Source organism: Jaculus jaculus, chromosome 8, assembly GCF_020740685.1.
Source record: "Jaculus jaculus isolate mJacJac1 chromosome 8, mJacJac1.mat.Y.cur, whole genome shotgun sequence".
Classification (NCBI taxonomy): Eukaryota; Metazoa; Chordata; class Mammalia; order Rodentia; family Dipodidae; genus Jaculus; species Jaculus jaculus.
In genome coordinates, this window is record NC_059109.1 from 62,666,873 (window position 1) to 62,681,903 (window position 15,031).

The window sequence follows — 15,031 nt, forward strand, 5'->3', positions numbered from 1 at the left end:
CCAGAGGCCCTGGTGCATCCATTCTCTCTCTCTCCCCCTCTCTGCCTCTTTCTCACTCTGTCTGTCACTCTCACACAAATAAATAAACAAAATTTAAAACAAAACAAAACAAAAACCATAATGACACAATAAACATTTACAATGTAAACTATGGCACTGGGAAATATTTAACCAATACAAGATTTAAAACAAACTGGGCAGGGCTGGAGAAATGGTTTAGCAGTTAAGGCACTTGCCTGTGAAGCCTAAGAACCTAGGTTCAATTCTCCAGGTCCCACGTAAGCCAGATGCACATGGTGGTGCATGTATCTGGAGTTTGCAGTGGTTAGAGGCCCTGTTGTGCCCAATTCTCCCCCACCCAATCTCAAACAAATAAATACCTAAATAAATAATAGTGCAGGGTGTGGTGGTTCATGCTGAAAAAGGGGGGCAGGGGGGGATATCAAATTCTATAGCTCCAAATACCACAACTCTAGTCAGTGACAAGTCTCCAAGTCCGAAAATTTTAACCAGTGACAAGTCTCTGGAGTATCAATTCCATCCCCCACGTAGGCAAGACACAAGGCGTCTCTTAGGCTAACATTTCAAATCCTTCCTTATTTCTCCCTCAAATAAGTTCCAAAAGCCAAAAGCCACCGTCAAGTTTCTAACAACAATAACCAAGTTCTCAGTACTAATTTAAAACTGTATTTTGCTTAGCTTTATTTTGAAATGGAGTATCACTGTACTGTCTAAGCTGGTCTTTAACTCATATGCAATAAAGTGATCTTCTTGCCTCAGCCTCCTGAAAAAGCTGTGAACACAAGCATGTGCCACTGTACCCAACTAGTAGTACCTATTATTTCTGCTACTAGTGGTTCCCTAAGCACAGCATAATAGGAACTATTAATTTTGGTAATATACCTCAAATACTATTTGAAAAGTATGAAAATTACCGGGCATGGTGATGCATGCTTTTAATCCCAGCACTTGTGAGGCAGAGGCAGAAGGACTTCCAGGTCAGCCTGGGCTACAGAAAAACCATAGCTTGAAAAAAGAAAGGGGAGGGGCTAACAATAACAAACTGTGTTTGTTCCCCAGTACCCACCTGAAGCCAGATGCACAAAGTCATGCATAAGCTAAGAGTTTGTTTGCAGTAGCTAGAGGCCCTGGTATGTCCATCCATTATCTCATTCTCTCTTTCCCCTTGCAAATAAATTTTTAAAAATATTTTTGAGGGCTGGAGAGATGGATTAGTGGTTAAGGCACTTGCCTGTAAGGTGTAAGGACCCAGGTTCAATTCCCAATACCCACATAAGCCAGATGCACAAGGTGGCACATGTGTCTACACTTCATTTGCAGTGGCTGGAGGCCCTGGCATGCCCATTCTCTTTATCTGTCTCTTTCCTCTCTCTCTCTCAAATAAATAAATAAATAAAATATTTTAAAATTTATTTTTTATTTTAGTGTTCAGAAAGGAAAGACACTATTAATTGCATAATGGAGGGGAAAGTATATTATTAGACTGGAAAACAGTAACAATAAAAATACATCCCAAAATTATGGAAATCAATTTTACGCATGTAATCAAGAAAAACATTAATTCAAAACTACTGTGGGGCTGGAGATGGCTTAGCGGTTAAGCGCTTGCCTGTAAAGCCTAAGGACCCCAGATTGAGGATCAATTCCCCAGGACCCACGATAGCCAGATGCTCAAGGGGGCACACACATCTGGAGTTCGTTTGCAGTGGCTGGAGGCCCTGGTGCGTCCATTCTCTCTCTCTGTGTATTTGCCTCTTTTTCTCTGTCTGTCACTCTCAAATAAATAAATAAATGAACAACTTTATTTTTTAAAAAAAAGGTACCGTGGGCTGAAGAGAGATGGTCCAGCGGTTAAGGACTGCACTGCCTAACCACCTAGATTTGATTTCCCAGTGCCCACATAAAGCCAGATGCACAAAGTGACACATGCACCTAGAATTTGTTTGCAGTGGCTGGAGGCCCTGGCATTCCCATTCTCTCTCTTTCTCTTTGGAAATAACTAAATAAATAATAAAGTATTTTTAAAATAAATAAAAAGGAACTGTAAGAAACAAAATGTTATAGAACTAAAAATATGATTACATACAAAGATAAATATTAGGTTATTTAAGATGCTACTGATTTACACATATTCTGAGCAGGTACTTGGCTGTACAAATACTGACACCCGACTCCTCCATAATGAGACTGCATTTCATTCCAGTCTTTTGATCATACTCTAAACACTAAAACAAAAAATGTAGCTATTTACTTCAATTGTGAAATACACATTGCATTTATAAACACGAAAGACAGTTCCACTGCTAACTGCTTATTTGATGTATTCCACTGGCCTCAAGAGAGCAGGAGGGCAAGAGTGGACGGATCAGGACAGTCTGTCACCCCCACACCACTGTGCCATCTTCTTATACACACGAATGTTACTTGGTTGGCAATGCGACTATTTAGTTCGTTTACCTTGCCTGTGCTTGACTCTCCTGACACAGGTGCAGGGGGCACATCTGACGACTTTTTCTGCATTTCTGGAGTTGGACATTTTTTCCCCCTATCATCCACAGATTTCTTGGCATCAGAAGTCTCATGTTCACTTTTACTTTGTCTTTTTATTCCTGTTACTTCTTTGACTCTCTTTGAGGAGGGTTCTTTATCTTCTTTCTTGGCTTGCTCATTTTCTCGCTTCTCTGTTCCATCCTTTGCTTTGGGCTGATTGTCTCCAGCTTCTTGTTTCTCTCTAGCTATGTGGTCATGTTCTTCCTTCTTTAGCTTCTCTTTCTGTTCTTCCTGTTGCCTTTCCCTCAGTTCTTTCTCCTGTTTGCTTTTCTCCAAAAGAAGAGCAGTTTCTGCATGAATACAAGCTTTTTCTTCATCTGTCAGCATGGCATTTGCAGGTGGGAACACTGGCTTGGTGGAACGATCAGGAAGAACCTGTCCATTCTGAGGAGATGGACGCTCATGTTCAGTACTTTCAGATTTGATTCTATGATCTTCAGGAAACCTGACTGCTGGTTTTGTAGAACGATCAATCTAGAGAAACACAAACAGAGCAAAACATGCCTTCTGTTTCTTTGTGTTTGAGATAGGGTCTTGATTATAGCCCTGGCTATCCTCCAGCCTCAGCAACATTCAAGATTATAACCAGTTACATTTATCATTCACTGAGGTGTTCTATATGCTCAAGAGTTATTGATATCTTCATGCTTAGTCACATAGCCTAGACCTGGCATACATGAAGTTCCATTTCTACAATCCAACTCTCTTCTCACTATCTCCATTAGAGGGCCACACATATATATCTCAAGCCCAATATAGCCAAAAATTAATTTATGATTTCCCTTACAAACTTGCAACTTAGGCTTCATTTGCAGGACACTGAAAAATCAAGCTGAAACCAGTCTAGATGTTTCCTCCCTGCTGGTTAGCTGACACAGTGCTGGAAAGTGCTATGCAGGCTGCTGTATGAGAAAAGTTCTCAACAGTCTTAAGCAATAGCAATGCTGTTGCCTATACAACTGCCCAGCCAGGCAAGAGGTTCCCACTGGTGCAAAAGTGGATGTTACTTACGGGAGTAACCAACTGCTCTTGAGTTGGATTTGAGGTGCATTTCACAGGAGGGACCAGTCATGCCTGGTACTGAAAACCTAGTCAAAGCCTCTGGCTGGGAAGGTCCTAGGAAAGAAGCTACTACAACTGTCTGGCTAAGAGGATATTTTACCCTCTAAAAATTTACGTGTAATGTTCACAGATTAGTGCTTCTCTTGATTTTGGTCACAGTAGCTTCTTTTTGCCAATATCCATGACTACTGGGGAAGACTTAAAACTCATTAAGGGTAGTAAACATTGAGGAAAAAAAAAAACAACAAACAACTCATGAAGGGGTTGTGTGATCAGTGCTAAATTAACCATCACTGTCATGCCCCCCAAGGCTAGGAAACATTGCAGAAGAAGGGATAGAAAGAATGTAAGAGCCAAAGGATGTGGAGGAGCACTTGGAATGCTATCATCTGGATATGAAGTGACTGTTGCACCTATGTCCTCACAGTGGCTGTTGTGATCTGCATAATATTGTACAATATTGTGTAGATCTGTATAATATTGGACCCATTGTCATGGATAATGAAGAAGGGCAAAAATTAAAAAAAAAAAAAAGGTGGTGGGTGTGTTGGTGCACGCCTGTAATCCCAGCACTCAGGGGGCAGAGGTAGGAGGATCTCCATGAGTTAGAAGCCACCCTGAGACTTTGTAGTGAATTCCAGGTCAGCCTGGGCTAGAGTGAGACCCTACCTCAGAAAAAAAAAAAAGAAAAAATCAAAATAGATGAGGAACTAGTTAGAAAGAAGGGATTCAGTGGAAAGGGGTTTAGCAGACAAAACAAAGTAGGGAAGTGATTGTGATCAAAATACACTATGAATGGGTGTGGTGGCCTGTTGGCTCAATGGGTCAGAGTCGGGCAAATAATGCCAAGGTCACAGGTTCAGTCACTATGACTTCAAGGCCAGCCTGAGGCTACAGAATGAGTTCAAGGCCAGCCTGACCTAAAGTGAAACTCCACCTCAAAAAAAAAAAAAAAAAAGGGCATGGCTATATTCAATTTACTTTCATACTTAAAATTCTTTTATTTGATCCCTATAAGATTAAGTTCAAATCTAATGCAGGCCTCTCTGGATGACTCTTGTCTATCGTGCCAAGGTACCTATTATCACATTCGGCTCTCTCCAACATAGACCTATTCTCTGATCCCAGCCCTTGTGCCTTTAATCATATTGTTTTTAACTTGTCCTTTGCATCTATAAACCCTACTGGGCGTTTAAAGCCCAATGAAATGCTATCTCATGAAGAGGGCTACCCTCCGCTAGCACTGCTTTCCCTTGCTCTGCGCTGCCATATGAGTATGAGTACAGCAATCATGCTGGTGGTCTGTCTGATTCTGTGACTGATTTTTGTAAGGTCTCACTTTCTAAGCATATAGGAATCTACCTTACTCATATGAGAAACATTCATATGGAAATTTTCCTCAATTACTGCTCAGCCTGTTGGCTAATATCAAGAAATAGGCCTCAAAATCCATGTGACAAATTATACAAATAAGCTGTAACAGAAAGAAATGTACAGTAACAAAATTTCTTTTTAACTTCTTAAATTTACATTAAAAAAAAAAACAAACTTGTTTAAGCTGGGCAAGGTGGTGCACACCTTTAATCCCAGCACTAGGGAGGCAGAGGTAGAAGGATCCCTGTGAGTACCAGGCTACAATGAGACCACCTAGTGAATTCCAGGTCAGCCTGGATTTACCTCAAAAAAAAAGAGGGCCAAGAGTGGTGGCTCACGCCTTTAATCTCTGCACTAGGGAGGTAGAAGTAGGAGGATCACAGTGAGTTTGAGGCCACCCTGAGAATACCAAGTGAATTCCAGGTCAGCCTGGGCTAAAGCAAAACCCTACCTTGAAAATAAAAAAAAAAAAAAGAAAACAACAGCAGCAAACTTTAAGTCTTAAGATACCATATGAACTATTAGGCAACTTTTTAAAATGTAGAAAGGAAACTTAGAGGCCAGACGTGGTGGCGCATGCCTGCATACCTTTAACCCTAACACTTGGGAGGCAGAGGTAGGAGGATCACCATGAGTTCAAGACCACCCTGAAACTAGTGAATTCCATGTCAGCCTGGGCTACAGTGAGACCCTACCTTGAAAACAAACAAACCAAAAAAATAAAAAATAAAAAAAAGAAAGGAAACTTAGTTTGTAACAAAACAACAATTAGCAAGTTTTCTAATAATAAGCTGTCCTAAAAATCAACGTTACCCAGTTCAAATATGAAATATTATATATTATCTGGGAACAATTAGAAATGAATGCAAAAACTTTTTATTGGAAAATGCACAGGACAGTTTTAGCCAATCTTTCTTCAGATGGAACCTAGCAAGAAAAGGCTGTGACTTTTATTTGAACATCTTCGTTAAGTTTTAAACAGCAGGTGGAAAGGCCTAGGTGAGGTCAGGGGGAAAGATTAAGTAAAGGAAGGGTGGAGGGAAGGTTAATCAAAGTCTAACAGAGTATGAATAAGTCACATGGAATCCTACTTTTCTGGATAATAGAACACTCAGAAGCCATAGATTGTTACTAGAAATTCTCAGTGCCAGAGATGGGATGCCTTCCAGTGAGTTATTGGCCAGGGAGGTCCCTGATATCCCCAAAACATTACAGACCAATGCTGAGGCTCTTGGTTTCCCACCAGGAATAGATGGTAAGACCCTACTGCTAAAGACATACTTGGGCTGCAAGGTCACTGAGAAATCCTGCTAGAGCTGAGCTTAAAAACCTCTTCTATGCAGACCAGCTGACAGAAAGCTGGAAAAAGCTATGCAGTATGCAGTTCAATGGAAGAGGGAGAAATCACCAGTGGAGATACCCAACAGTGGACACTGCAAGCCTTAAATTTGGTCAGCCAGGCCAAATAAGCCAGTGGGTGCAATAGTGGCATGTCTGTCATGAGGGAAACCACCTACTCTCTAATTGGACTAGAAGCCTGCTCCACAGGAGGGAATACATGCCTGATACTGAAAGCCTATGACAGGGAAAGCCTTAGGGGTATACTGTCTGCTGGTGTTTGGCTAAATGTATATACTATGCTCACCAAACTGCTCGGTAAGACTTCTCTTAACTTCATACCAACATATTAAGGCTACTCTCACTTTTGGTTAGAGAAGCTTTTCTTTTCAGATGGCAGTGACCTTGAGATGACTCCAAAAGGCACCATGGGGCTGAGAAGAAGTGACAGAGGAGTGCTCAGCACTGATACATCACTATCACACCTTCCAAGGCTCAGGGTCCATTGCAGAAGAGGTGGTGGAAAGAATGAAAGAGCCAAAAGAAGGACTTCTTACGATGCATCTTCCAGACACAAAATGGCCTGGATATCCATGACCACACAGTGCCTGACACTACCTACACAAAACCACCATAATAGGAGGAAAAGATGATGACATCAAAATAAGAGAGAGATTGATTGACCGGGGGGGGGGGGGGGGGGGGGGGGCGGGGAGGGGGGGAAGGGATATGATGGAGAGTTGCAAAGGGGAAAGGGAAGGAATTATCATGGTTTATTGTCTATAATTACAGAAGTTGTCAATAAAAAAATCAATTAACTTAGAAAAGTTTTAAATAACTATTGTTGAAGTCTCAAATTCAAATGAAATAAAACTAAAATATTGTTTTAAAACCAAAATACTGACATTCTGTATCTTTGATGTGTAAATACAGGCAGGCAGAAAAAATATTTTGTTTTTATTTTTGGTTTTCTGAAATAGGGTCTCACTCTAGCTCAGGCTTACCTGGAGCTCACTCTGTAGTTCCAGGTTGGCTTTGAGCTCAGTGATCCTCCTACAGCTGTCTCCTGAGTGCTGGGATTAAGGGCATGTGCTACCATGCCCAGCTAATTTTTTTTTAATTGCATCAACACTAAACATGTAGATTTATCATCATCACTCTACAAACAATTATTTACATAGTATTTATATTGTATCAAAAGTAATCTAGAAGAGGAGCTGGAGAGATGGCTTAGCAGTTAAGGTGCTTGCATGCAAAGCCAAAGGACCCAGGTGTGATTACCTAGGACCCACATACACCAGATGCACCAAGTGGCACATATGCCTGGAGTTTGTTGGAAGTGGCTGGAGGTCCTGGTATGCCCATTCTCTTTCTCTCACAAATAAATAAATAAATAAATTAATTAATTAATTTTTTAAAAAGTAATACAGATGACTTAAGAGTACATGGGAGGATGTGTGTAAGTTATATATAAATACTGAACATCTAATAATTTTATTTTCTTAAGACAGTCCTGTAACCAATCCCCAGCTGAGGGACATTTAAACTGCTAGTCAAATTACAACAAAAAATGTTCTGGTTAACTGTGGAATACAAACTTTTACTGGTACTGGTTGTAGAATATGGTCACCAGCTAGGTATCAAGTCTGAATCATCCAGTGAAGCTATGGCAACAGAGCTGAATTTAACTAAAAGTGCTAAGATGCTTCTGATCTTTTCCAAGATATTAAGGTTATATATAATAAAACTTCATTTGTATATTACATAATATTAGAAGAGAAAATAATGTTATTTAAAAAGTGTAGCCAATACCTGTGGGACACTCTTTATAATAGGCACTGGCTGAATTATGGGTGAAACATCAGCTTTGGATGCAGCATCTGGTCCAGTTGGTGGCTTCATTCTTCTCTCTTGATCATTTGTCAATTCTGTATTTTCATCTACTCTCATAGAAGGATGTGGCAACTGAGCAGGAAGTTTAGAGGGAACTGGTTCTTCCAGTGAGGGATAAGTAAAATCCACTAAAATATCCAAAAGAATAATACATGATTTAAGAATGCAAACTTCATAAATTGCATTTATATGAAATGAATTTACAATAATACTTTTTTAAAAAATTTCTTTTATTTATTTGAGAGAGAGAAAGAGGCAGAGAGAGGAAAAAATGGGCAAACCAAGGCCCCTAGCCACTGTAAACAAACTCCAGATGCATGTACCACTTAGTGTATCTGGCTTATGTGGGTACTTGAGAATTGAACCTGGGTCCTCAAGCTTTGCAGGCAAGTGCCTTCCTTAACTGCTAAGCCATCTTTCCAGGCCAAAAAAAAATATATATATTTTTTTTGAGGCAGGGTCTCACTCTAACCCAGGCTGACCTGGAATTCACTATGCAGTTTCAGGCTGGCCTCAAAATCATAGCAATTCTCCTACCTCTGCTTCCTAAGTGCTGGGATTAAAGGTGTACATCACCACACCTGGCAGAAATACAGAAAGAGTGCACCAGGGCCTCTGCAAATGAACTCCAGATGCTGCCTTGTGCATCTGGCTTTACATGGGTACTAGGGAATAGAACTTGGACTGTTAGGCTTTGTAGGCAAGTGCTTTAACCACTGAGCAATCGTTCCAGTTCCCAAAATGCACTGTCAAGTATATGTGATAGTTAAGCATAAATGAAATGACAATCAACCAAGTCTTAAAGAAAATATGGCCAGGCTTGATGGCTCACACCTTTTATCCCAGTAATCAAAAGCTGAGGTAGGAGAACTGCTGTATGAAGCTGGTCTGGGCTACAGAGCAAGTTCTAGGTCAGCCTGGGCTACAGCGAGGTCCTTCCTCAAAAACAAATAAAGAAAGAAAGAAAGAAAGAAAGAAAGAAAGAAAGAAAGAAAGAAAGAAAGAAAGAGAGAGAGAGAGAAAGAAGGCAGGCAGGCAGGCAGGCAGGCAAGCAAGCAAGCAAGCAAGAAACAAACAAAGAAACAAAGCTTCCAGGCAGTATCACATTACCTGGAAACAAAACTGATTATTTAATAGAACAAAGATGCATATAACCAAGAATGTTATCCTGAACACATGACCTGTTTGGTATTGTGCCAAAGCAATTTTACACAAAACCTTCTCACATACATACATGAGATAGACACCTCTTCATTCTTGCCTCGTGCAGGTGGAGTGACTTTAGCATTTGTTGTATACTGTGGATAGCAAAGGAGCCAGTTTTCATAGCCTCCTTCTAAAACTAAAGGCTCATTGCGCAGGACAGTTTTACTTTCCCACTGCAAAATAAGGAAATGTTATCATTACTATGGTAACATTCTTTTGACAGCAAAAAACATATGCAGAATTGCTCTCGTTCAGGCAAGTCTCATCTTCTACAGAATAAAGCAGAATGAGAATTAAATTCATATTCAACATTAAATGAAATAATAGATATGTATAGATATATCAGATTTTAAGAAATATACAAGTAATCCACAGTCTTAGAAGAGCATTTAAAATACATATAAAGGGCTGGAGAGATGGCTTAGTGGTTAAGATGCTTGCCTGTGAACCCTAGGGACCCCAGTACACACATAAACCAGATGTACAAGTCTGGAGTTTGTTTGCAGTGGCTGGATGCCCTGGTGCGTCCATTCTCTCTCTATCTGCCTCCTCCTCTCACTCTCTCTTTCTCCCTTTTGTTCTTAAATAAATAAATAAATAAATAAAAATTTTAAGGACACATAAATATAAAATAAAACTATTCACTGCTCAGAGGTAGTACTTCAACATTTTGGAGTTTATTCCTATGACAGTTTTCTACCTATATACACACATCTTTTCAAATTTTGTGTTTTTCTTAATTTTAAAATATTTATTTGACAGAAGATAGAATGGCACTGCAAATGAACTCCAGAGGCATGTGGCACTTTGTGCATCTGGCTTTATGTGGTTACTGGGGAATCAAACCTGAGTCCTTAGGCTTTGCAGGCCAGCACCTTAACCTTCAACCTTCAAGTTTCATTTTTACAAAACAATGGAACTCTTATGATGCTGCTTTTCCCTTATATAAATATTTCTTATTAATATAGCTGTATCATTATAATGAGGTGTTATCATTACACACACACACACACACACACACCTCAGAACTCAGTCACTTAAGTATTTCTCCTCCCTCCATTTAACTATAAGCAGTGCTGAGATAAACATCGAAAACCCTTCCTTATTCATGAACATGGTCACCTCCCTTAGGAAAAATCTCCAAAAATGGAGTTACTAAGCAAAGGTACAGAACATTCAATTAAAGTATTAATTTGTTTGGTACAGGGGATTGAACCTACAGCCTCATACATACTAGGCAAATGACCTACCACTGAGCTATGTCCCCAGCCCAGAACAAAAACACCTTAAGGCTTTTAATATATATTGGTAATCTTCATAATGAGTACTAAAGATGGAGTAGAGCTGTTGGTTTAATGGTAGGATATATCAAACTGTCTTTCAAAAAGGCTGCTCCAATTATACACCAAAACACATGAACATGTTCATTATAAATCTCTATGCATGTTTTCTAATTAGTGGATATAAAATGGTATCTTGTTTAGTTAGCATTTCCTCACTAGTGAGACTGAAAACTTTCTCATGTTTACTATTTTTATTGTTCTATGACTTAACCTGACCTTTTGTCCATTTTACTATAGTTATTTGCCTTTCCTTTCCCTTCTTTCTTTTTTGAGGTAGGATTTTGCTCTAGCCCAGGCTGACCTGGAATTCATTATGTAGTATCAGACTGGCCTTGAACTCACAGCAATCCTCCTACCTCTGCTTCCCTAGTGCTAGGATTAAAGGTGTGCGCCACCACGCCCAGCTTGTTTTGTTTTCTTTAGGCAAGGTCTTACTCTAGTCCAGGCTGACCTGGAACTCATGGCAATCCTCCTACTTAGGGTCCACAATGCTGGGATTAGTTTATTTGCATGCATATGTGCATGTGTATGGGCACATCAAGGTCTCTTGCTACTCCAGATGAACTCATGTGCCACTTTTTGTGCCTGACTTTATGTGGGTACTGGGAAATCAAGTTTGGACCACTAGGCTTTGCAAGCAAATGCTTTTAACTGCTGAGCCATCCTAGCTCAAGTTATTTGCTACTTTCTTTGAAATAAATGCTCTAGGTAAAATGGATCTTTGCCATATATTATACAAGGTCCCTCCCTCCCTTTATCTCTCCCATACACACACACTTGATTATTACTGTATATATGGAAGGAGTTTTTGGGTTTGGGTGAGGCATAAGCTTGCTGTGTATCCCAGGCTAGCCTTGAATTTGTGATCCTTTTGCATCATTTTAAGTGCTAGGGTAACAAGTGTGCACCACCACATCCCACTCTGTGGTATTTTTGTAGTTAAATGCACTGATTTTCCTCTATGGCAACCTGGCTTGAGATCAAAGTAATTAAAAATACAAGTGCTTCCTTTAGTAGCTTCGTCCACTTTACACAATTATACCTTGGTTTCATACTTTAGAATATAGAATGGTCTAACAAATAAAGTAGATATCCACTTTCTATTACTTTTGAAGTTCACAGTTGGCTCTTGACCATTTCACTCCATCTGCTTTTCACGAATTTGTTATGTCACCTTCGTCATACACTAAATGTTTGTGTACTCTAGGCTGAATATTATGAAACTGCCTCTTCTGTAGGTCAAAGGTAGTTGACTACAGACAGATCCATATAATCAACCCATGTTTGAGTTTATTTCTGTATTCCTATGTTAAAGCATAAACCTTTAAGGCATTTATGACTGGTCTACTAGAGGACAATGTTCCATCACTTGACCTCCATACCAGCAGCATAAATTTTATTCTTACCACATGTTTCCTACTCAGTGTTATTAGGTTGAGTACTACTTTTTCATATCTGTTAATCAGTGAAGGCAGTCATTTTAATTTGCATTTATCTGATACCAGCAAAGCTCATCACTTTTTATGGTTGGGCCTCCTTTATTTCCTCTTCTGTTTATGACTATATCCATCACTACCTTATTGCTTCTAAGTATTTTTTCTTATTTATGTGGAAAATCTCTCCAGATTTTACATGAGTTATCTACTTATTTGTGTTTTGCAGTGCTATGGCTCACCTCCAAGGCCTTGCCGAGCTACCTCCTCAGCCTGGGGATTGAAATGTCTGAATGGCCTGGAGTGGTGGTACATACTTATTATCTCATGCTTGGGAGGCTGAGGTATTGTGAGTTCCAGGCTAGTTTGGGATACACGGAGAAACTATGTCTATGTCTTAAAAAATAAAACCAAATGAAACAAACACAATGTGTCTGTTACAATAATAATAAACTTTTTTTATTTTATTTTATTTTGGAGGTAGGGTCTTGCTCTAGCCCAGGCTGACCTGGAATTCACTATGTAGAGTGACATTGAACTAATGGTAATCCTCCTACCCCTGACTTCCAAGTGCTGGGATTAAAGGCATGTGCCTGCAAAAAAAAAAAAAAAAAAAAAATTGTCTTCTGTCTCTTAATCTTAATTTTTCATCTAATTTTATGAAGTATATCAATCTTTTCCCCTTCACTTATGTTTCATATTCTAATTCATAAAACAAAAAAATTCACATTATTTTTTTAAAGTATTTTTTGTTCATTTTTTATTTAGTTATTTGAGAGCGACAGACAGAGAGAGAAAGACAGATAGAGGGAGAGCGAGAGAATGGGCGCGCCAGGGCTTCCGGCCACTGCAAACGAACTCCAGACGCATGTACCCCCTCGTGCATCTGGCTAACGTGGGACCTGGGGAACCGAGCCTCAAACCGGGGTCCTTAGGCTTCACAGGCAAGCGCTTAACCGCTAAGCCATCTCTCCAGCCCTAAAATTATTTTTTTAAAGTTTGTGTTTTAAATGTTTGTCTTGAGCCACCAGATAATAATAAACTGATTTATGTAAAATACATTAATGTCAAAAAATAATGTGAGGGCTGGAGAGATGGCTTAACGAGGGGGTACATGCGTCTGGAGTTCGTTTGCAGTGGCCGGAAGCCCTGGCGCGCCCATTCTCTCGCTCTCTATCAGCTTCATTCCCTGTCTGTCGCTCTCAAATAAATAAATAAAACAGAATTAAAAAAATAAAAATAAAAAAACAATTTTAATTTATTTACTTATTAGAGAAAGAGAAAGAAGCAGATAGAGAAAATGGGTATGCCAGGGTCTCCAGCCACTGCAAATGAACTACAGATGCATGTGCCACTTTGTGCATCTGGCTAACGTGGATTCTGGGGAATCAAACCTGCGTCCTTAGGCTTTATGGGCAAGCACCTTAACCACTAAGCTATCTCCCCCATTCCTAAAATATAAACTTTAAAAATTCAATTTTATTAAATCATGGCATCTTTTAGTCCTTAAGGGAAATTTCAAGTCTACAGTGCTTTCCTAAACAACCAGACAAAGCTTTCAGTTATAGTAAACTAACAAATAAACTTGCTAACCTTGAAGAGTGCGTCTTTCAGACTCTGAAGAGTTGTTCCAAGCTGTAAATCTTTTGCAGAACTAAACCAATCAAGAAGTATGACATAATCCACATTCCCCCTCTTCTTCCATATGTCTTTAGAATCATCTGGGAGGTTTGCTTCAATCCAACTAGCAGTGACTCTGAAATGTATTAACATTTGTATTGGTACAAAAGTTGACCAGAAATCCTAGCTCAAATACTACATAAAACACTACAGTCACACCATAATCAACTTTTACATAAGCTCCTTCCTAAAGTCAGACTGTGTATTAAGATATTACATAACTTAAAATATTTAACCCTTTCACTACTGCATGTTGGAAAGTGATACTCATAATTATTAAAGACTGAAAGATGTAGACTCAATTCAGAGCCTTTTTTTTTTAATTTTTATTAACATTTTCCATGATTATAAAATATATCCCATGGTAATTCCCTCCCTACCCACCCCCACACTTTCCCGTTTGAAATTCCATTCTCCATCATATTACCTCCCCATTACAATCACTGTAATTACATATATACAATATCAACCTATTAAGTATCCTCCTCCCTTCCTTTCTCCACCCTTTATGTCTCCTTTTCAACTTACTGGCCTCTGCTACTAAGTATTTTCATTCTCACGCAGAAGCCCAGTCATCTATAGCTAGGATCCACATATGAGAGAGAACATGTGGCGCTTGGCTTTCTGGGCCTGGGTTACCTGACTTAGTATAATACTTTCCAGGTCCATCCATTTTTCTGCAAATTCCATAACTTCATTTTTTTTTTACCGCTGAGTTGAACTCCATTGTATAAATGTGCCACATCTTCATTATCCACTCATCTGTTGAGGGACATCTAGGCTGGTTCCATTTCCCAGCTATTATAAACTGAGCAGCAATAAACATGGTTGAGCATGTACTTCTAAGGAAATGAGATGAATCCTTTGGATATAAGCCTAGGAGCGCTATAGCTGGGTCATATGGTAGAGCAATCTCTAGCTGCTTTAGGAACCTCCACACTGTTTTCCACAATGGCTGGACCAGATTGCATTCACACCAGCAGTGCAGAAGGGTTCCTTTTTTTCCACATCCCCGCCAACATTTATGATCATTTGTTTTCATGATGGTGGCCAATCTGACAGGAGTGAGATGGAATCTCAATGTAGTTTTAATCTGCATTTTCCTGATGACTAGTGACGTAGAACATTTTT

General features: G+C 39.5%; 1 protein-coding gene across 3 annotated transcripts in view; it reads right to left on the reverse strand.

Annotated features, from left to right (window-relative positions):
• Usp8 (ubiquitin specific peptidase 8) overlaps nucleotides 1-15,031 on the reverse strand; it is a 111,607-nt gene that overhangs the window by 21,342 nt on the left and 75,234 nt on the right. For 2 of the 3 annotated variants that reach the window (XM_045156495.1, XM_045156496.1), the window contains exons 8-11: nucleotides 13,814-13,976; nucleotides 9,473-9,617; nucleotides 8,158-8,366; nucleotides 2,479-3,045 (exon numbers count right to left, since the gene is read on the reverse strand). In XM_045156495.1, the coding sequence (XP_045012430.1) occupies nucleotides 2,479-3,045; nucleotides 8,158-8,366; nucleotides 9,473-9,617; nucleotides 13,814-13,976 (1,084 nt within the window). The remainder of the gene's footprint in view (nucleotides 1-2,478; nucleotides 3,046-8,157; nucleotides 8,367-9,472; nucleotides 9,618-13,813; nucleotides 13,977-15,031) is intronic. The other variant, XM_045156498.1, reaches the window with a different exon arrangement.